The sequence below is a fragment of the Priapulus caudatus genome, unplaced genomic scaffold (genome assembly GCF_000485595.1).
Source record: "Priapulus caudatus unplaced genomic scaffold, Priapulus_caudatus-5.0.1 Scaffold171, whole genome shotgun sequence".
Classification (NCBI taxonomy): Eukaryota; Metazoa; Priapulida; class Priapulimorpha; order Priapulimorphida; family Priapulidae; genus Priapulus; species Priapulus caudatus.
The window spans coordinates 100,588-119,470 of NW_014577232.1; the positions used below are offsets into that span (position 1 = coordinate 100,588).

Consider the following 18,883-nt stretch of genomic DNA (forward strand, 5'->3'; position numbering starts at 1 on the left):
TTATGCTGTTGTGGCAATTATGTAGCATTTGTGTATCCTTATTATGAGTTCTCTTGTTCATAAATGAAGAGCCAGGACAGTAGCTTGCACCATGACTAGTTTAGAGTTGATTTTAAGAATAGTCGGGCCATTGTAAAAAATAGGAAGCAACTGGACATAAACAGCTTTTTGTGCTTTTGTGATTTCTGTAAAGATTATATAATTTTGTAAACAAATTTATGGCACTTTTAGTTAATCTACTATACTCCCTGCTGTGTCAATGCCTGTGGTAACGTGGCTGTGTTCATTTCATGAATTATGAAAAATATGTCTGATAATTATGCCCGGTAGTTCTTTAGTCAAGACTAAAAGCTTGAAAGAACACTACTTGGTGGCTTTATGATATACTTATGGATTTATCGTGCATGAATGGTTATGATTTACGATGAAGCATAATTTAACTTTGTCCTTCAATTTGTTTTTAACTTTGAATCATACAACATGGATAGCCAAACAAAGAACCCCAACCCCCATATTTTTATGTAACAATTATTGCCCAAGTCTTCCTTCTGCTTATATTCATTTTAAAAACGTGTTTTTAACATTTCTGTGTACATAACCAAGTCACCTTATATACGAAGTATGCATATAGTAATTACGTTCTCCGTAACCACAGGTAGGCTGAATCTTACTGGCTGATAGTGCACATATTTTTGTAGTTAATGCGTGGGATCTAAATAGTCAATTTTTTGCTATCACCTGGTTTTAGAAGTTGCAATAAGTGTACATTTGGGTATTGTATGGACTATGTATGGAAACTTGATGAATACATGATTGCAGCACTAAATTATTTGCATACTGAAATTTGTTCCTTGTGTGTGCGTGCGTGCGTGCGTGCGTGCGTGCGTGCGTGTGGGTGTAACATTGCTGTATAGTAATTTTAGGAGTAACGACGTAAGTATATAGCAAATAAAACATGATTTTTCCACAACTTTTGTCACATTTAGTTTATAAAGTAATATATGCATTTACAAGTAATGTGCATTTTTATGAAAATATGGGCATGGAATACACGGATGGAACACACGTGGAGTACAGGAAGCTTACGTTCCTGCTATCGAATTCTTCTCAGTGATAAATATTAAAAACATGATAATTGAAGACAAGGTATAATTGATCACACCAGGGCATTGTTGATACCTGGTGTAAAGGATCATGACATTATAATTTTGGGGTTCTTCAGCAGCACGATTCTTAAATACCAAGACAAAACATTTGTCTTACAAAAGACTCTGTATACACATACTTACATATCAAGAGCGTATAAAGAAGGCCTTCTTTATACGCTCTTGTACATATATGCAGCTTAGACAAGCAACACATTCCTAAGTAAGTAAAAAACGACATCAAAACAGATGTTTTTTTTACATATAACAGTATAACCTCGCAGCAGGAAGTTTATGGGCAGACAGTGTTAGACAGACTTTTTCACCGTCCTTTCAATGATCATAACGCTGGCGCGGTATTTTCACATAACGTATTTTACCCAAGTGCCGGATCATGTATCGGCTTCGTTGGGGGTGAAACGTTTTGTAAATACAGACCTTAATAGTCACAGTAAACACAGCAACAGCATTCCTACAATTACGTCTCAACCTGTGTCAGGTCACGTGTCAGTCTTTGTTGCAGTTCCGAACTTAGGCGTGAGTTAACCGCAGTGGGGTCGACAAAGACTCGTTCCTAACATTCCAACAGTTACTCTGCTGCCAAATGCCTCGACTAACTGCCAACTTGTCCACTTAACAGCTTCAGTGTCTCACTAATATAGGAACTGGTGTCAAATTTGGTTTCCATCGCAACCATGAAAGCTTTCTCGATCAGCTGTTCTGAATGCTCTGCAAAGTTAAAAATGAAATGACTGTTAAATGAACAGCTGGGTAATTGGATCCCAGTTACAGAATATGTCTGCTATACTCCCAAGTCAAAATCACATTATGTATTTTCATGTTAGCGAAAGTCCAATGCTATAAATCATACAATTAAAAGATCATGTGTTTTTGGTAACATATGTATATACATACTATGAACACTGTCATCTCTATGATTTACATTCAGAAAATATTATTATGTCCTGTATTTAACACTCAGCCTGCCAAGTTCTTTGCATAGCAAAGTCTTAGCTTTGAATATGTTGAAATAAAGGATTTACCCTGACAGAGAAGGGCAACTTCTGGAAGGACCTTCAGCATAGACTCAATGACATCCAGGTTACTGCTGTTTAGGCAACTCATGTAGACTGGCACATAGTTATCTGAACTGCTACACGCAGCAAACAAACAAGCACAGATTTCAACGAGAGCACAAATGTTAAACCTAGGAAGTCTGCAATACCTCAAGATGCTCGGCGGGTGTGTGATTAACTACGAGTTATCTCATTGAATATACGGCAGCTTATTACGGTACAGTCACTGTCAAACGTGCACCGCCGGTGAACCCGTATGAGGACAGAGAGAATTGACAAGCCCAAAAAGCTCCAATTCGACCCAGAATAAACACAATGACATATAATGACGAACACGATAAACGTACGACTTGTATTTCCAATCCCTTTAATGTGGGAAATCTGCCGCTGCACACCTGCTCTGCACACTAGGCTGGGAACAGGTGGGAGAGGTTTGTTACCTGGGTCGGTGACGTAGGTGTTTGATGATGAGGTCGTGCGCGGCGCTCCTAACCTCGGCGCAGGCGCTGTGAAGCTGCGCCTGCAGCTCCGGCATCACGTGCGCGAGGCAGTCGACCTTGCGGCCGGCGATCGTCTCAAGCGTGCGCAGCACATCAACCACCTCTGCAAGCAGTCGTTTACGTGTACGTGTTTATGTACGTGTTTATGTACGTGTTTATGTACGTGTTTATGTACGTGTTTATATACGTGTTTATGTACGTGTTTATATACGTGTTTATGTATATGTTTACGTATATGTTTATGTACATGTTTACGTATATGGTTATGTACATGTTTACGTATATGTTTATGTACGAGTTTATGTATGTGCTTATGTGCCTGTTTATGTACGTGTTTATGTGCCTGTTTATGTAACTGTTTGTGTTCATTTATGTTCTCATTAATTTTCAATAATCAATTCAATTAATTTCATTTATTTATTGTAATCATTTTCGACCAGGGAAACCTCATCACAGCACTGTTCTACCCTGGGACCGTGATGCAGACGCACTGTAAAAGTATATATATGATACACGGCAGTGCAATGCAATACAATTCAATCACAATACAAACTTGACAGACGATTTCATCAGCTAGACATGTTACTATTCATAAACATACTCAGGACAACTTGCTCAAGGCTGTGACATGGCAACCATAAACACCAGAACGAAGGCGTTTACTCTCAACATGAGTTCCAGTAAGGTGGTCACTATACTTTTGGCATCAGTTACTAAACAGATATAACAATAACAGAAAATTACATGAGCTAGCCAGTTTCCATTGCTAGACATTCTAACATGCACTTGTAGCATAGTAGCACTTGTGAATCCTAGCATAGCAACATCCTACCTGTAGTGCTGTCCGATTGGCTAAGCTTCAACTTGAGTGGTTGCAGCTGACTGGCTGACCAAGGTGATGGAGGTCGAGAGGAAATCATGCTCACTGCCACTGTGTCGCCTGTGGACACTGTAACTCTCGCTACGAGTGAGCGCAGGGTGGACAGCTCTGTGTGCAAGCTGGCCAGGCTCCTGAAAAAATATATATACCCAACATTACATTTCGCATATATACCCAACTAACATGCTTACCATCAATAATTGTAATTGTAATTATTCATGTCTAGAATATTCTGTATCGTGCATGGCAGTGCGGCAAGAGTAGCACACGTTGCATGCCATGAAGACCCGGGTGACATATATGCATGATTTGTTTACAGCAGCAACTCACTGCAGTAGCTCCGTGTGTTTCTGCAGGCATTTCGTTGCAGCCTGGGGATCGGTGACCATGTACTGATGAAGCAGCTGAGAAACTCGTCTCACGACCTCTACTAGCTCCCTGTCACCATGGTCCAGAGCATAGTTCTACGGAAATGACAGCAACAGCACACTGAATAATCATGACTAGACGTGATAGAGGTGCGATAAGCAAGTAGACTTGGCAAACGATGGGCTTCTTGTGCTTCGTGGAAACATAATCAAATGTCCGAGCTATCATGATTACAATATGTGGAATGATTCGAATTTAATTTCGGAATAGTGGAATGAGAGAGATCATACATTAAGCACCTGGAACTCACCTGCAAAAGCTCAAAATAGGAATCTAGCACATCATGGAAGGGTTCCGTCTCCGTGACAAACAAGTGCGGCTGCAGCAATTCAAGCAATCCCAGCATGTTGCTATACAGTGCCAGGTGGCGCTTCTGTGCAAACTCATCGAAGTTGAGAAGCGTGCGACCTTTTAGTATTGCAGCGATGTGTGGCAACTGTCTGTGGTACAGCAAGAAATATTGCACGTGAGTCAGTATTATAATATGTACTACACCTGTACTACGGGAACATGTCTATGCTGTTTTTATTATGAAAGGTTATTACTCCTAAACTCCAATAAACGTCCATAAACAAATCGAAACCAATATTTGTAGCCATGACATTCCCTAGGGTCTACACATAGCAATCTATATATACTAGCTAGTAGCTACACACTATTTATACTATTCATATTAGCTAACAAAATATTTACTTTTCAAATAACGTTGGTTTGATATAGCACACTAGCATTATCTGCATTAGCATACCTCAGAATTAGTAGTGGATGGGCAGTGGCCATTTTCCTACATTGTACGTTAGCGACCGACATTTCTAATCCAGAATCAGTTTTGCCAAGTGCTGTCACCATACGATGTGTAGCAACATCCAGCTGAAACAATAGCACAGTCAATATAACAGCAGGCAATGAACATCACATATAGCTATGTCAGACTACTGGGCTGAACGCGTACTCTTAGTCGCATTCAAGAAATCGCAATTCTAGTAACAGTACAATTTCTCGTATTAATTAGAAACGCTTATCACGTCTATGAAAGAGAAGCCAAGTAAAGTAAACTGGTAAAGTTAATGAAGTGTAATGTGATACCTGTGTGATAGTCTGTATGCCAGATGCATCAGTGATGAGGGGACCAGTGCAGTCCAGCAGTGTTGATGTGTATGGAATGTTAAGGTAGATGAGAAGGAGCAGCCTCTGCGCACACTTCCACTCACTCCTGCTGAGGCAGAGATTACGACAGTTAGAACGTCGGACGCTTATGCATCGGCTGAGAGGGTCTATGTCCCCCGGGGTACTGCCGGAACGTACCCTGGGTACGGACCCGTATACCGGAACGTACCCTGGTACTATCTAATATGCCGGACCGTACCTCGCCTAACTTCTATACCGAGTCTAGGAGTCCGCCTAGCCTACTCCCTAAACCTAACCATATCAGAATGTTACCAAGGGTACGTTCCGGTATACCGGACCGTACTAGGGTACGTTCCGGCAGTACCCTGGGGGACATAGACCCTATGAGCTATGCATCGCGTGCGCATGACTATTTGCTCTTGTAATGTAACCAAACTTTCATAACCAAGTATGTATGTGTATAGCAAACACTCCCGTTGCAGGTCTCTGGCCTAATTTTAGAATGAGTGCATGTGATTTCCTAATAAGGACCTCACACGTGTGGGATTAGGATGCCTACCCCTGAGCTCTGATGAGGCTGTATAGAAGCTTGACGACTGCCTGGAGCTTAGACCTGCTATGGCGGCAACAGCGCAGCAGCAGCGGTAAACGCTGACTGAGTGAATCTGGGGTACTTGAAGATTCCTGCAGGATGTAGCCCACCATAGAGAGTAGCTGAGGAAGGGTCAATGCCAGCACGTCTTCCTCCACATATCGCTGCAAAAAGTAGTAGATGGGATGATATGTTAATTTATGTAGTATCATTTAGTAGTCATTTTTATCAAACAATAAGTCACTAAGGAGTCATTTATATAGTATCACTTAGTTATTTATACAGCATTGTTTACGTCTGAGCACTGATGTAATCTGTTCATCTTAGGGACTAAAATAGCAAAGTTATGCTATAGTAATGGTAGTAATAATTTATCACAATCGCTAAATATTTGGGCTAGGTAATATAAAATCATATCGTATCATCATATACCTTTGGTATTTTCTTTTCTCTTCCTTGCCATATTTTCGGTATGTGCACACATGCCCATAAAAAGTCCAACACAATTTCAGGACTATAAGTAGACTTCTGCTCACCACAAAGCAAGGCGATGCATTGATGCAGGGTTTTCCATGAGCTCTGGTGTGTAAGCAAAGCTAGCAGATATGGATGTGGCATGCTGTCAGAGAAAGAAGAAAATGTGTGACACTCTTCAACACATCAGCTTCATAATAATTTAATAACGTATTCTGAAATATATATGCTATTAACAAAATGAGATGTGACTAATCTTGTAACAAGTCCGAGTACCTCTCAGCATGCGTTTCCTTGCTGCCATCACTAGGTGGTGTCTTCTGCCTCTTAAACAGTAATTCCGCCTCAAGCTCTGGATATGCAGAGACCGTCTCAGGGTCCAATAGTGCCAGCCAATCAACAAGCAGTCCTGACTGTGGCTGACATGGTGATCGTTGCAACTCTTCTATTATTGGTGGGATTGGTGAAGCATCACCCTTGCTTGCTATGTATTTGCTCATTATTGCTTCCATCTCTGCTTCTGCGCTGCCCTTTACCCAATTGATCTTGGTTAGAGCTAAAATGAGAGATTGCACATAGATTTTGCAGAGTTAGAAACATAGAACTAAAACAACAGACATAGTAAAGATATTAATAACTAATAACTAATTTACCAGCAGTCAAAAACTAGGTAAAACAAACAGGGAATAAAAAATGTGGCTGCAGAGGTGAACACAAGCCTGTACCCTGAGATATGTCGGTCGTATCCGACAATATTTCCTGCGGATTCGTCTTCCTTGAATTGGCTGCAGCTTGCTGGAGGACCTTCGCCAGTGCAGAGCTTGACCCCTCCGATAAAGCAGTAACTGTGCAAAGCAGGGTGGACAGTGCAGGATTGACTTTACCCAGCTTCTGCTCTTGGGAAACCTGATGAAGATCAAATCATGAACAATCAAACAGAGCCACTAAAAACATTATAGAATGCTTCTCAAGATTGTCGCCCCTGCCTGCTGTAGTACCACTGAAATCCTTCTTGAATTCATCAAATGTTTTAGTGAGATCAATATGAAAATCATAAGACTGAAGCTTATGAAGATTAGAATTAGAGAGAATTATTTAGACCAAGCTTATCACAAAATTAAAAACTATAGCTAAATAAATGTGCTGCGAAATCCAACCTCACCTGAATATGATGAAGCAATGCGAACAATGGAATGGCTATGCTCGACCTTTCGTGCAGGTTCTTGATGAATGAATCGCGCATCTTGCCAGTGAGAAATTCACTCATGACTTCACAGATCTCCTCCGTTCTAGCAAAATCCAACCGTGTCTCGAGGAACTCCTTGTTTAACGAGCGCTGCAGCAATGTTGCATCTTTCCGCAAGCCCGCCACCTCCACTTCATCGCTCGCAAACATCCTTGCAATCACATCCTTCAGAGCGCCGCGCGTAAGCGGGCCTGCCTCGACGGTAACCGGCGGAGCGGGCGCGTCCGTGCGTGATTCATCGACGGACGCGGCACCCTCGCCGGTCTGCGGTGGCGCCTCCTGGTGTGTCTCTGCTGCCGCCGCGCGGCCGTCCTGCAGCCAGCGGTGGAACGCGTGCCCCGTGCTGGCGCCACGCAGCCACTGCACTTCGACGAGCTGCGCCATGTAGGCGTGGTCGGCGACGGCGTCGGCGACGTGTGCCGCGTCGTCGCGCGCGCACCGGTCGAGCGCGGAGAGCAGCGCGTCCATCGATGTGACGGGGATGCCGAAGCTCTGCACGAACAGCACGAGCTGCGAGGGCTCGAGGTCGCGCAGCGCGGCGCGCACCAGCCGCTCGACGCTCGCGCGGATCATGCGCAGCTTCAGCCAGTCGGGGAAGAGCAGCGCCTCCTCGCTCGTGTCGACGAGGTACGCAGACGGCGTGTCGCCGCCGGCCGTGAACCAGATGTCGAGCAGCTCGTGGTGGCGTGCGTCGCTGCTCTTCAGCGGGCCGTACGTGAGGCTGATGATCATCGCCTGCACGACGAGGATGTGCAGCGTCGCCGCCTCGCCGCTGCTCCACTGCACGAGGATCTGGTCCTGCGACTCCGACTGCAACACGGACCGCAGGCCCTCGCGTGAAACTTCACGTGGCAAACTTTACGCGTACCGTACCCGTAATGTACCGCAAGCATAAACGAAACATCACACGAGGGTTTTTCCCTCGAAAAACTCCATGATATTCTAAGAAGAATTATAGTGATAATGTTACCATTCTGCTAACAGATGCTGAATATATGGCACTTTCAGAATCCTTTGGATTAGGCCATGTCTAGCAGTATTAAGCTGTGCATACATCATGCAGTTCAAACTCACATGTACAGCACAAATGATATATTTATAAATGATAAATATTTACAGCAAACAAAAGTTACCCATGAATATTCCTCCTTAGAAGGCATCATAGCTTGTTTTATGTAAGCAGTGAATATCTCCAGCATGGCTGCCAGAGTGCGAGACGCGCCGTCAAACTGACAGGATTCTGATGGCATTATGTAGTTCATCACCGTAGGCCTCTCAACTATCAACTGTGCGAGGTCCTGCAGGGCATCAGATAAGAAATTCAAGCAGAGAAGCAGTCCAAGCTGTTTATACACATATTGTCCATTACAACACAAACATATTTCACATATTAACAATGACCGCATAGATGGTTACCATTACAGTTGATACTAGTTCTAGTAAAACTTTAACGATTCTTGCCTATGATTTCAAGTTATGAAAATGGCAACTAAATACATTTTTCAATTAAAAATTCACATAAAACTCATATGACCATCTGAATTTGAAAAATAATTCAACAGTATACAAAAAAGCTGCTGGTATTATTTTGGTTGAATTTGTCAAGTAAATCGAATTTATAATGTAAAATCATTCTGGAGAGCAATACCAAAAAGGTACAAACCAGAGCAAGAGCAGCCATTCTCTGCATATCAGATATGGGAAGATGAGAGGCAAGAAACTGGACATATGCACTGAGGGCACATGGATCTGTCTCCACTTGACATGCCTGAACAACGAGAGCAAACAAAAATAGAAAAATGTTATCACTGTTTGTTCAATAAATGCATAAATATACGAAATTACAAGAAGATCACAATGAAACTATACAAAAGAACAACTGTACAAGGTCCAATAAAATCTCATGACAATATGAAGTTTATATTGTACATGTGATAATATCAAGAGTGACAATATATGTGATATATTATATTACATAATACTCTATACACACGCACGCACGCACGCACGCACGCACACACGCACATATATATTATACACTATATTAACATCTACATTATGTCACTCCTAATAATGTAACAATCTTAGTCATCTTCACTTAAAGACTATTCTCATTAGGAAGCCACGAGCTCAATGGTCTACTTCACCCCGTGTGTATATTATGTGTGTTTACCTGGCGCAAAGCTTCAGCTACATCCTGTTTCACTTGCTCAAATAATGCAATTGTAGGAAGCTGCACTAGCAACCACTTATGAGATGTTGCCTCATCTTCATCCGTATCCATTGTAACTTCAGTGTCAGACTCATCGTCTTCTCCTTCAGATTGTGTATCCTTTGGCGGTATCAGTACCATCGATAGACCCTAGTGAGATTTAATTTCGTTAGAATAAAATTAGATATAATAATGATAGATTCTTATAGAAATAAGATTAGTTTAATTTGGATGAATTTTCACTGATACACTCGTAACACACATAACATTGAAAGTGCTAGTTTACAACGATCCTTACTTACCTAAAGCTTGCAACTAGTATATATAAATATATATATATATATATCGTAGGATAAAATAAAGCAGATCTAAGGAAAGGTACGTATAAAACTCCTGCTATGTCATTAGTATAGATATTTAGAATATGATGATATTAAGAATGAAATTAACGTACGCATTATATATGTATTATATTTATTGTACTCAATTTAATCCCTTTTTTAGTACTAAATTTTAGGCTATCCAGTATTGTTCAGAGTTCACGTACACTCGGTCCCTACCTTAATTGCGAGACACCTGGTTGGCGCCTGTGCAGAAGACAGACGCTGCAGGAAGTAGTGGAGTACCTCTCTGACAGTGTCTAGGTTGCCGCATGGGTCGCGTAGCAGCGCCTGCAGCCGCCCCAGCAACTGCTTCTGTTTCAGCTGCTTCTGCAAAATCAATGGCCGCAATAGTGAGCAGCTATACACACTATCCTTGCCATACCATCCTCACTTGCAAGGTCTGGACTACAAGAAGTAACCTGGGCCAAGTGACATACTGATGTGTATTTCAGTGTTTCTTAGCATTGACAAAATCAGAAAAACAGAAATAATATCCCATGTATGTGCATGCGTGTGCATGGGCCTGTGTCTATATATCTCTTCTCTCCACTTTTTCCATTTATTCGTTTTGATGCAAACAACTGGACGGACAGCCTACATTAAATACTAGTGGAATATATATAGAGGAAGAATATATATATATATATATGTTTATTTGTTATTTATTTATTCATTTATTTATATGATTCATAATGGTCTCTGAAAACACATACCATTGCTGTATATAATGACAATCGCACTGAGTTCATGCTATCTGATGACCGTAAAATATACCTTTTCCTTGTGCGCCTTCTCCACCTTTGCTTCATCCACATCATCTGCCTCCTCCGTGACATCGTGCAGGAGAAACTCACATAGACACTGAACAGGGAGAACTTCCAGAGAACTCTCAGATGCTTGCACGAGCTCTACCAGCCAGGGCATAGACCGCGAAGTTCCCTACACATATGGTCGTGTACATTACTTGTGATATTGGGAACTTCGGGAATATATTTAAAAAATATATATTTATGTGCAACCTTAATAATAAATACATGTGTTTTCAATGAATACAAGATTGAGATTCTAGTGACATATGAATAACAGAAACACCATTACTGGTAGGTTAATTGCGAGTTTGATACAGAACATATCAAATCTATAAAAAATACTTGCAGGGATATTGCGATTTCTAGTCGTATATGGTATAGAAGACCCAACCACGTAAGCGCTCATGCCCGTCTACACTCATTCACGCTCGCACCTGTTTCAGGATTATCTGTAGCAGAAAATCTGGCTTCCTACTGCGACACAATAACTGCCCAATCTTCAGGCTCTTGTTGAGTTTCTGTAGTTGCTCGTACACTTCTTTCGTTGGCTTTCTCGCGGACCCTGTTGGATCCATCGTGACCAGTTGTGAGAGCAGCAAGCTGTTCGATTCTGAGATGGCAGCACCGGTCGACGCTGAAGCCAAGTGACTTTCAAATTCCAACACTTGCTGTTTCTCTAGCTGAGCGATCTAAATATTCAAAATTAGGGTGGGCTATTACACGTGTGATGTGTCTTCGTCAGTCACTAATGTCTTCTTGCAGCAGGCATGTTGTATCATCTACTGGTTAGATGCGATCCTGGTTACTTTCACGCAGGAAAAAGACAAGTAATATCACTAATAGTACTGCCTGCTTCAGCAAGATGCACCCTGAATTGTGGAAATTGTCTCAGCTTGCAGAGTGGAGTGACCCAGGACACGTTTACCTTAATAGCTGGTTTGATGACAGTTCAATCGCACCTCAAAATATGTTCCTCTGTTTAGATAGAACTTCAAAATGTTAGATCGCAAACTTTTTCGTCAACGTTTTTACTGTCGCACATATTTAATAAGGCCCACAAATGGGAATATATTACAGCATAATGTAATTTAACCTAACTTTACGCAACATAAAGTAATATATAATTAATGTATGATAAACATAAGATGGGATATTGTCCTGATGCATCACACACCTGCAATTCGCGACTGCACAGCTCATCTATTGTAGTGTCGTCGGTGATGGCCGATGGAGGAGGATATGAATACTGGCTAGTCATCACGTTCTCCATGAATACACGCAGCATCGGGTAGTCCTCCCACGCCGTCTGGCCAAATCGCTCGGTGTTGTGTGCCGTCAGTATGAGTAACATGAGCCATGCCTTCCAGTACATGCTAGCTATGGCGAGTGTTGGCGGTGTGTAGCTACACATGTATAAACATGGACACTAGGTAAGTAAGTTATTCAGTTAGTTAAACAAAGTTATAAGGTACATCAACTTTAAATTTAAGAACGTAAACAAGAAGTCAACACTCAGATATTACCAATTGGTCTTCACTGTGTCTAAAAAGTCGTTCACCCAAAAACGTTTACTAACTCAACCTCATAAGTTCAAACTATAGCCAAAATGTTAACACTTTCTTTCGTGAAATATTGTAATCAATAGAAATTACAGTCCGTCATTTCTAATTCAGGAATGAAGTGATTCAGAAAACGAAAGTGAAAGGTCAATCTTTATACACACGTACCCAGCAGGAAGTGAAATGTTCTCTGGATGGTGGTATGCACATAGATTGAAGGTCATGTCAATGATCTCTAGTCGGCCTACTCTGAGCACATCCAAATTTTCACCGCCGAGAGCAGCTGCTCGCTTTACCAAGTGATCGGCAAGTTCCATAGCATCTAGACAACTCAGGGGAAGCACCTTGGACAGACCCATTAGCAGGATCCACATAAGTGTGTCCTCCAGTAGGGGTACATCAGAGGCCAGGCGGAGAATCGTGCTGAGAGGTGGTGGTAACAGTGACAATCAGTATGCAATCAGTATAAAATGTACATATGACAGTGGTCCAAAAGTTCACCTTCCTTAAAGTGATTACGTCACCGTAAATAGTAAAAATAAAAAAAATATTTCCACTTTTTCACAAAATACAAGTAGTTCTGTTCACTTTCTATGGTTAAATTGCTGCATTATACTTCTTATTTTACTATATTGTTCAATGTGAACATACACTCGTGACTCCTACATAGCCCATAGCAAGCAATTAATGTCAGGAACACAACATCAAATCGTCAAGGTTTTTTGGATTTTTAACTAGTTGAGAAACAATCTTATCAGGTAAGAATTTGAGGATACTTTTAGGATTATAGGTTACTTTTAATGTAAAAAAATGGCAACAAAAATGTTACAAATTTTACCATAGAAAATTCGTGACGTAGTCAATTTAACATCCAATGTAACAGTTGTGTACCGCGATGCCACACCGTAGACTTTCAGTGTCATAAACCTGCTCCATGTCAGTGCATGTAGCAGAAGCACAACTAAAAACACACCTTCTCTCTGCCTCGGGTGGCCAATTGTCTTTGTTAAAGTAAGTGTCTACTTGCTCCATAAACAGCAGCTTGTGTAGACTGAAATGATGAGGTAACATAATGACTACAGAAACGATGCAGGCACGGTAAAACTAATATTATTCTTTACCTTTACTGTTTACCTGATATACCAACTACCAAATGATATATGCTTATAACGCACCCCTTCCGGTGTATTTCTGTATAGTTATATATTACTGCATGCATGTACATAATATGATACCTGTGAATGTACTCGGGCTGTCCAAGCTTGTGCATTTTCGGCAGTGTTACATACATCCAATAGATAGCATCACGCTGGATTGTAGCTACCTGTTGCTGGTAGTTCCGTAACGCTTCCATGTCTGAAATCATGCACAATTAATTGTGTGATGTCACTGCTGTAACATTTCTTATAGGTGCTATTTTCATCTATCACAAATGTATGTATCAACACTATCACATCAGATTGATTTTTTACCTATTTAGAAAATACAGAGAAGCCTGATAAATTCTTATGTGATTGGTTTATTTTGCAATTTAAAAGTATGGTGCAAATCTTTTAAACTAACAATGTGGTAAAATGAGGATGCACAAGGAAATGTGTTGATTACCTTTTCGTTCCCCGCGCGATTGAGCACTGTCTTTAACCACTGGTGTAACTCCAAGCAACACACACAGTGTGACCATGTCAACCACAGACACCAAAAACCTAATCATATAAACATCAAACGTAAGATGCATACATGCATCTGTTTTGTACATGCATTGTTCTTCAGCTAACTAGAGTGAGAACTAATTAGACTGATTACCTAAACGGTAGATTTCCTCATTTTAAACACTTGAACTCTAGGACTGATTTCAGATTATTTACTTATTAGATTTTTACAACGAAAAACTTCAGAATAACAAACAAGCTTCCAACAAAATGATCCAGCATTTAACTGAGCACCTTTCTTTGAGTACCGGTTCCAAGTCTCTGAAGAGCGAATCCTTCCTCTCCACCATCAGGCCCTGACAGAAGACAGGGAAGTTGATGTCATGCCTTAGCGCACGCACGATCTCACGCAGCAGTGCTCTTAAAGCACGTAGATAATCATCCTTATTCATCAGTAGATCTTGGAACACCTGCGACAGCAGCTGCAACACAACAAACAGCACAACCACGATGTAATCCCCCAATTCACGCAGTAAAATATAATTACAGGTACCAGTTACTAAGTTTGCCGTAAATCAAAGTCTTGCAGGAATGTTCGCTATATGGTGATTGATCCTGTCCTTTCAATTTGTTTAAAATATCGCAACAAACCAGGCTTTCTAACCTTAGCAGCCGAGTCTGGAAAGTGTTGGAAGATGACAGCCAGCAGGCCCATGTTGTTAGGATTGCGGGCAGTTGACAGCTCGTTGTAGATCGTGTGCTTGAGAATTGTGCTCACATTGTCAGAATGCTGATTCAGCAGCTCTCTGTGAAAAATTAAAGCCATAATGTGCTATCAGCGAAGGATTTTATTGTTGATAAACATGTGCTACAGTTACACAGTATGCACACGTGTATGGCTTGAATACGCCATTGATAGCACAAGATGAGATCCTCTCAATTTAACGTTACATAAAAATGTTAAATTGCATTTGCCAAATTCGTTAACCTAACAAGCATTATTAAACAAGTTCCGCGGAGCGACAGCGCTCATCTAACGTCTACTGCGGTGACTCTGTGGTGGAGTGGTGAGATTCTAGTAAACCCTGTTAGTCCCAAATGTGTTCACATACACGCCGAAACAGTGGAATGCACAGGGATGGTATCAGGAACCTTCTCAAAGGAATGTTCGTTGGGATCGTTATGAAAGTTGCCACGAGATGGCGCATACGTTTAAGTGTCTTCAGATTAAAGATGGAAGCTCCCATCGTACGTAGTAGCAACAACTATTTGCAAGACAGAATAGGTAAGCACTCATCCATTTACCTACGCAAGCCTACAGGCTGCAATAGAGAGCTGCCACCTGTAACCAATTAACGCAGGCAAAAACTACACAGTACCACCACCACATGCACTGGCAGTGGCCACTGGCAGTGGCATACGTTACATGTAACATACTGACAGTACAGAATGCCATAGAAATTATACGATTTAAGGAGCATAAACCTTCTTCAACCAAATTTAGCTTTTGAAATTTCACTGTGACATTGTAGCCTCATACATCCAGGCATGTATAGAATCTACTAGCAAACCCGGTAGTCAAATTCTTTCTAACAGACAGTAAACAAATCCATGTTTAACCCTCCTCTTGAGGGTCAAAAGGTTATCCGACACTTACTCTTCGCATGTCAGCAGAAGGAACATTTCATGGTCCTTTCAATAAAGCCATAAAAATGCTAGGTCACCGCTGAAACAAAAAAGTTTTTCAATCGCTCCGTCAGACCATGTCCTCAGAAAATGTCTAAAATCTGCCCTGTGCCCATTGCCTTTGACCTGTGACCTCCAATTTCAGCACAGTGATGGCTTTTCCTACCATGATGCTATACACCGACTATCACGAGCCTAGGTCGAGCCGTTTAGATTTGTGCCGCAATTCTGCATTTCCTCCCTATACCTTAAGTTAAGGAGTGAATGTTCCCCCTTCTTTTACACCTCTTGACCTTTGACCTTTGACCCCCAGCTTCGACATCATAACTCGTTTTGACGATCCCCCCCCCAATGTGCCGAATATCGTGACCGTACGTCGAGCGGTTAAGATTTGTGCCCAACTGTTGACGGACGGACGGACGGACGATCATGCAATTCTACAAGCTGCATCTGACTATGTCAGATGAGCTAAAAACCTTTGACTCAACTTTGCATAGCTCTAGGCTATGCTACCCTGGGCACAGACTCAACAACATCATCTATTAGTTCTACTATTATATTATTATTTTACCATATACGTTGCTGAACAAAACTTCGTTTAATGGACAATAACAAGATTAGTTAAAAAAATCCTGTATAATACCAAGCAGTGATACCCAAGAAAAATCATCCACACAATAGTAACGACAAATGAAAGTGTCAGTAACACTGTAGCTCACCTTGGGTGTGATAGAAGAGGGAGGGGGGGGGAATATATAAAGCAAGAGTATATATGATATATCTCCCATTATATACTTTTGATAATGATATATGCATAAGTTTTGATGCGAAAATAAATGCTTCAGATCTGAAAGTGAAATCTTGATGAGAGATGGCGCTACGCCTAAATGATCGCCATTTTGGTTTTCGAATATCGTGCAAATAAAAACAATAAAATATTCCAGTCAAATTTTACAATATTACACGTATATAGGTATGATTGTAGTGTTGTTAACCAGTTAGAAGAAATAAACGTAATAGGACGTTGTCATCTCTCCCATAGGAGTAACAACTGTTTTGGGGCTAGCCTTACACATTCATATACCAAAATTTAACAAAATCGAATGAATCTAGATGGCCATTTTCATTTTTGCCAAAAAGTGGACGTGGCTCGAAAGTAGGTCAACTAGCATGCTCCAAAATAGGACGTTTAAACCTCTCCCATAGGAGTAACAACTATATGCAATTTGAAACATGTGGGTCAAACGGTTCTTGAGTTATCGTTGACCGTAGCCAAATGTTGACGGACGAACGGACGGACGTATGACGGACGACACCCCATGGCAATAGCTCATCCTGACGATGTCAAGGCGAGCTAAAATGCTGTCTGCCACCACAGTTACAAGTCAGTTATTATCCTCGACCTCGTATTTAACAATGCTAGCCTGATGCCGCAACGAGATAGCGTAGTGTACCACATCTTCATAAGATATGATGTTATGACCAGCTCATCTAACGGACGTTTTGCTCAGCAGGCAAGCCATGGAAAAGAATCCTATCCATCAAACGAGGTATGATAGCATCAGGAGTGTATAATATAGATATAGATAGATAGATATAGTTTCCGTAATAAATTTGTTTTATAGATAGAGTTATTCGCCCTATGCCAACCTCCAACCTGGAGGGCCAGGGTTTTATTGGGGGGGGGGGTCTTCTTCCCTTAGATGAATTGCTTTCCACAGCTGCGAATTACATCTATCCGCGTTTGATGTCAGAGTTTTCCTTCTCTTAGAAGGGCTACCTTCCATGGCTAACGAATCCCTTCTGTCCGGCGATATAGATAGATATAGATATAGTCTATATTATACACTCCTGATACCACGAACCTAAAGCACATCATGTAGTGATTAATCAGCGGCTTCGTCTTCAGGCGTATTTTGATCAGGCTGCTGATCAGCTCGACGTCCTGCTGGCTGTGCTGGCCACAGTTGACACAGACGGCCATGAGCAGGTCCTGTGCCGGCCGCATCAGCTTCGGGTTCTGCAGCCACATCTCCAGCCGCTGCGCGGCGAGCAGGCGCACCTCGCCGATGCCGCACGTCACCACCAGGAGGCGCAGCACGTTACGCGAGACGGCGTCGACCGGCTGCCGTCGCATGAGATGCTCCCTCACCACATCCAGCACAGTCGTTTCCACTTCGTCTTGCAAGAAGTTGTACCTGACCAAAATCGAAGTGTGAATAATTTAGGCCATAATAAAAATATTGTTTGTTTGCCCTCACCCGACCGACTCGCCAAAAAGAGGCAGACTCAAAAGATTTTATTGATCTTTTTTTTTTAAACAAATTGTATCACTGTACATTATATAAATCTGTAGGCAATACATTATATGTACCAAGCAAAACAAACATTCAACATAAAAGGTATCTCCACACAAGCACACCCGAGCATGTAGACACCATGTGGAATTTGTAAAAACACACCTGCCCTCAAAAAAAGCCGACCTACTTACCCAAATTTTTCAGCCTGGGTCGGGTGATGGCAAACAAAGATTTTTTTAATTGTGGCCTTAAGCCGGGTGCACACGTGGCAATTTTTATCGACAGTACTGGCAATTTTTATCGACAGTACTGTCGATAAAAATCGCCACGTGTGTGGGACCCGGCAACAATGCAACCATCTGTCAGCAACATACCACTGTATGAACTGTACGTGACCTGTTCAAAATGGAAGCGCCCATTGCCACCACGATAGCCGTTCTTGAAGTTATTGGAATATATTTAATAATTATGCGTCGGCGTCGTCGACAGACAGCAGCGAGAGAGAGACGTACATGGGCACGTACGTGGGTGCTGCGACGTGATTCGCGTGGTGTTTTTAATAATTTAGTAAGAGAACTGGAGCTTGAAGATTCAGTGACATACCAGCGTTATTTTAGAATGAAACAAGTGCCGCGGAGCGACAGCGCTCATCTAACGTCTACTGCGGTGACTCTGTGGTGGAGTGGTGGGAGTCTAGTAAACCCTGTTAGTCCCAAATGTGTTCACATACACGCCGAAACAGTGGAATGCACAGGGATGGTATCAGGAACCTTCTCAAAGGAATGTTCTTTGGGATCGTTATGAAAGTTGCCACG

At 41.8% G+C, this 18,883-nt stretch overlaps 1 protein-coding gene across 1 annotated transcript in view; it reads right to left on the minus strand.

Moving 5' to 3' along the window:
* Positions 1 to 189: 189 nt before the first annotated feature.
* The window catches only part of LOC106806636 (integrator complex subunit 1-like), a 27,417-nt gene continuing 8,723 nt past the window's right edge, over positions 190 to 18,883 (minus strand). The window contains exons 9-35 of the mRNA XM_014808639.1: positions 17,634 to 17,966; positions 14,747 to 14,888; positions 14,377 to 14,564; positions 14,039 to 14,136; positions 13,669 to 13,789; positions 13,407 to 13,484; positions 12,602 to 12,856; positions 12,049 to 12,277; positions 11,309 to 11,563; positions 10,840 to 11,004; positions 10,243 to 10,392; positions 9,644 to 9,832; positions 9,134 to 9,238; positions 8,604 to 8,768; positions 7,387 to 8,280; positions 6,950 to 7,130; positions 6,501 to 6,780; positions 6,183 to 6,369; positions 5,718 to 5,914; positions 5,117 to 5,246; positions 4,779 to 4,900; positions 4,281 to 4,470; positions 3,932 to 4,065; positions 3,554 to 3,732; positions 2,662 to 2,824; positions 2,189 to 2,298; positions 190 to 1,874 (exon numbers count right to left, since the gene is read on the minus strand). Of these exons, the coding sequence (XP_014664125.1) occupies positions 1,759 to 1,874; positions 2,189 to 2,298; positions 2,662 to 2,824; positions 3,554 to 3,732; positions 3,932 to 4,065; positions 4,281 to 4,470; positions 4,779 to 4,900; positions 5,117 to 5,246; positions 5,718 to 5,914; positions 6,183 to 6,369; positions 6,501 to 6,780; positions 6,950 to 7,130; positions 7,387 to 8,280; positions 8,604 to 8,768; positions 9,134 to 9,238; positions 9,644 to 9,832; positions 10,243 to 10,392; positions 10,840 to 11,004; positions 11,309 to 11,563; positions 12,049 to 12,277; positions 12,602 to 12,856; positions 13,407 to 13,484; positions 13,669 to 13,789; positions 14,039 to 14,136; positions 14,377 to 14,564; positions 14,747 to 14,888; positions 17,634 to 17,966 (5,356 nt within the window). The 3' untranslated portion in view covers positions 190 to 1,758. The remainder of the gene's footprint in view (positions 1,875 to 2,188; positions 2,299 to 2,661; positions 2,825 to 3,553; positions 3,733 to 3,931; positions 4,066 to 4,280; positions 4,471 to 4,778; positions 4,901 to 5,116; positions 5,247 to 5,717; positions 5,915 to 6,182; positions 6,370 to 6,500; positions 6,781 to 6,949; positions 7,131 to 7,386; positions 8,281 to 8,603; positions 8,769 to 9,133; positions 9,239 to 9,643; positions 9,833 to 10,242; positions 10,393 to 10,839; positions 11,005 to 11,308; positions 11,564 to 12,048; positions 12,278 to 12,601; positions 12,857 to 13,406; positions 13,485 to 13,668; positions 13,790 to 14,038; positions 14,137 to 14,376; positions 14,565 to 14,746; positions 14,889 to 17,633; positions 17,967 to 18,883) is intronic.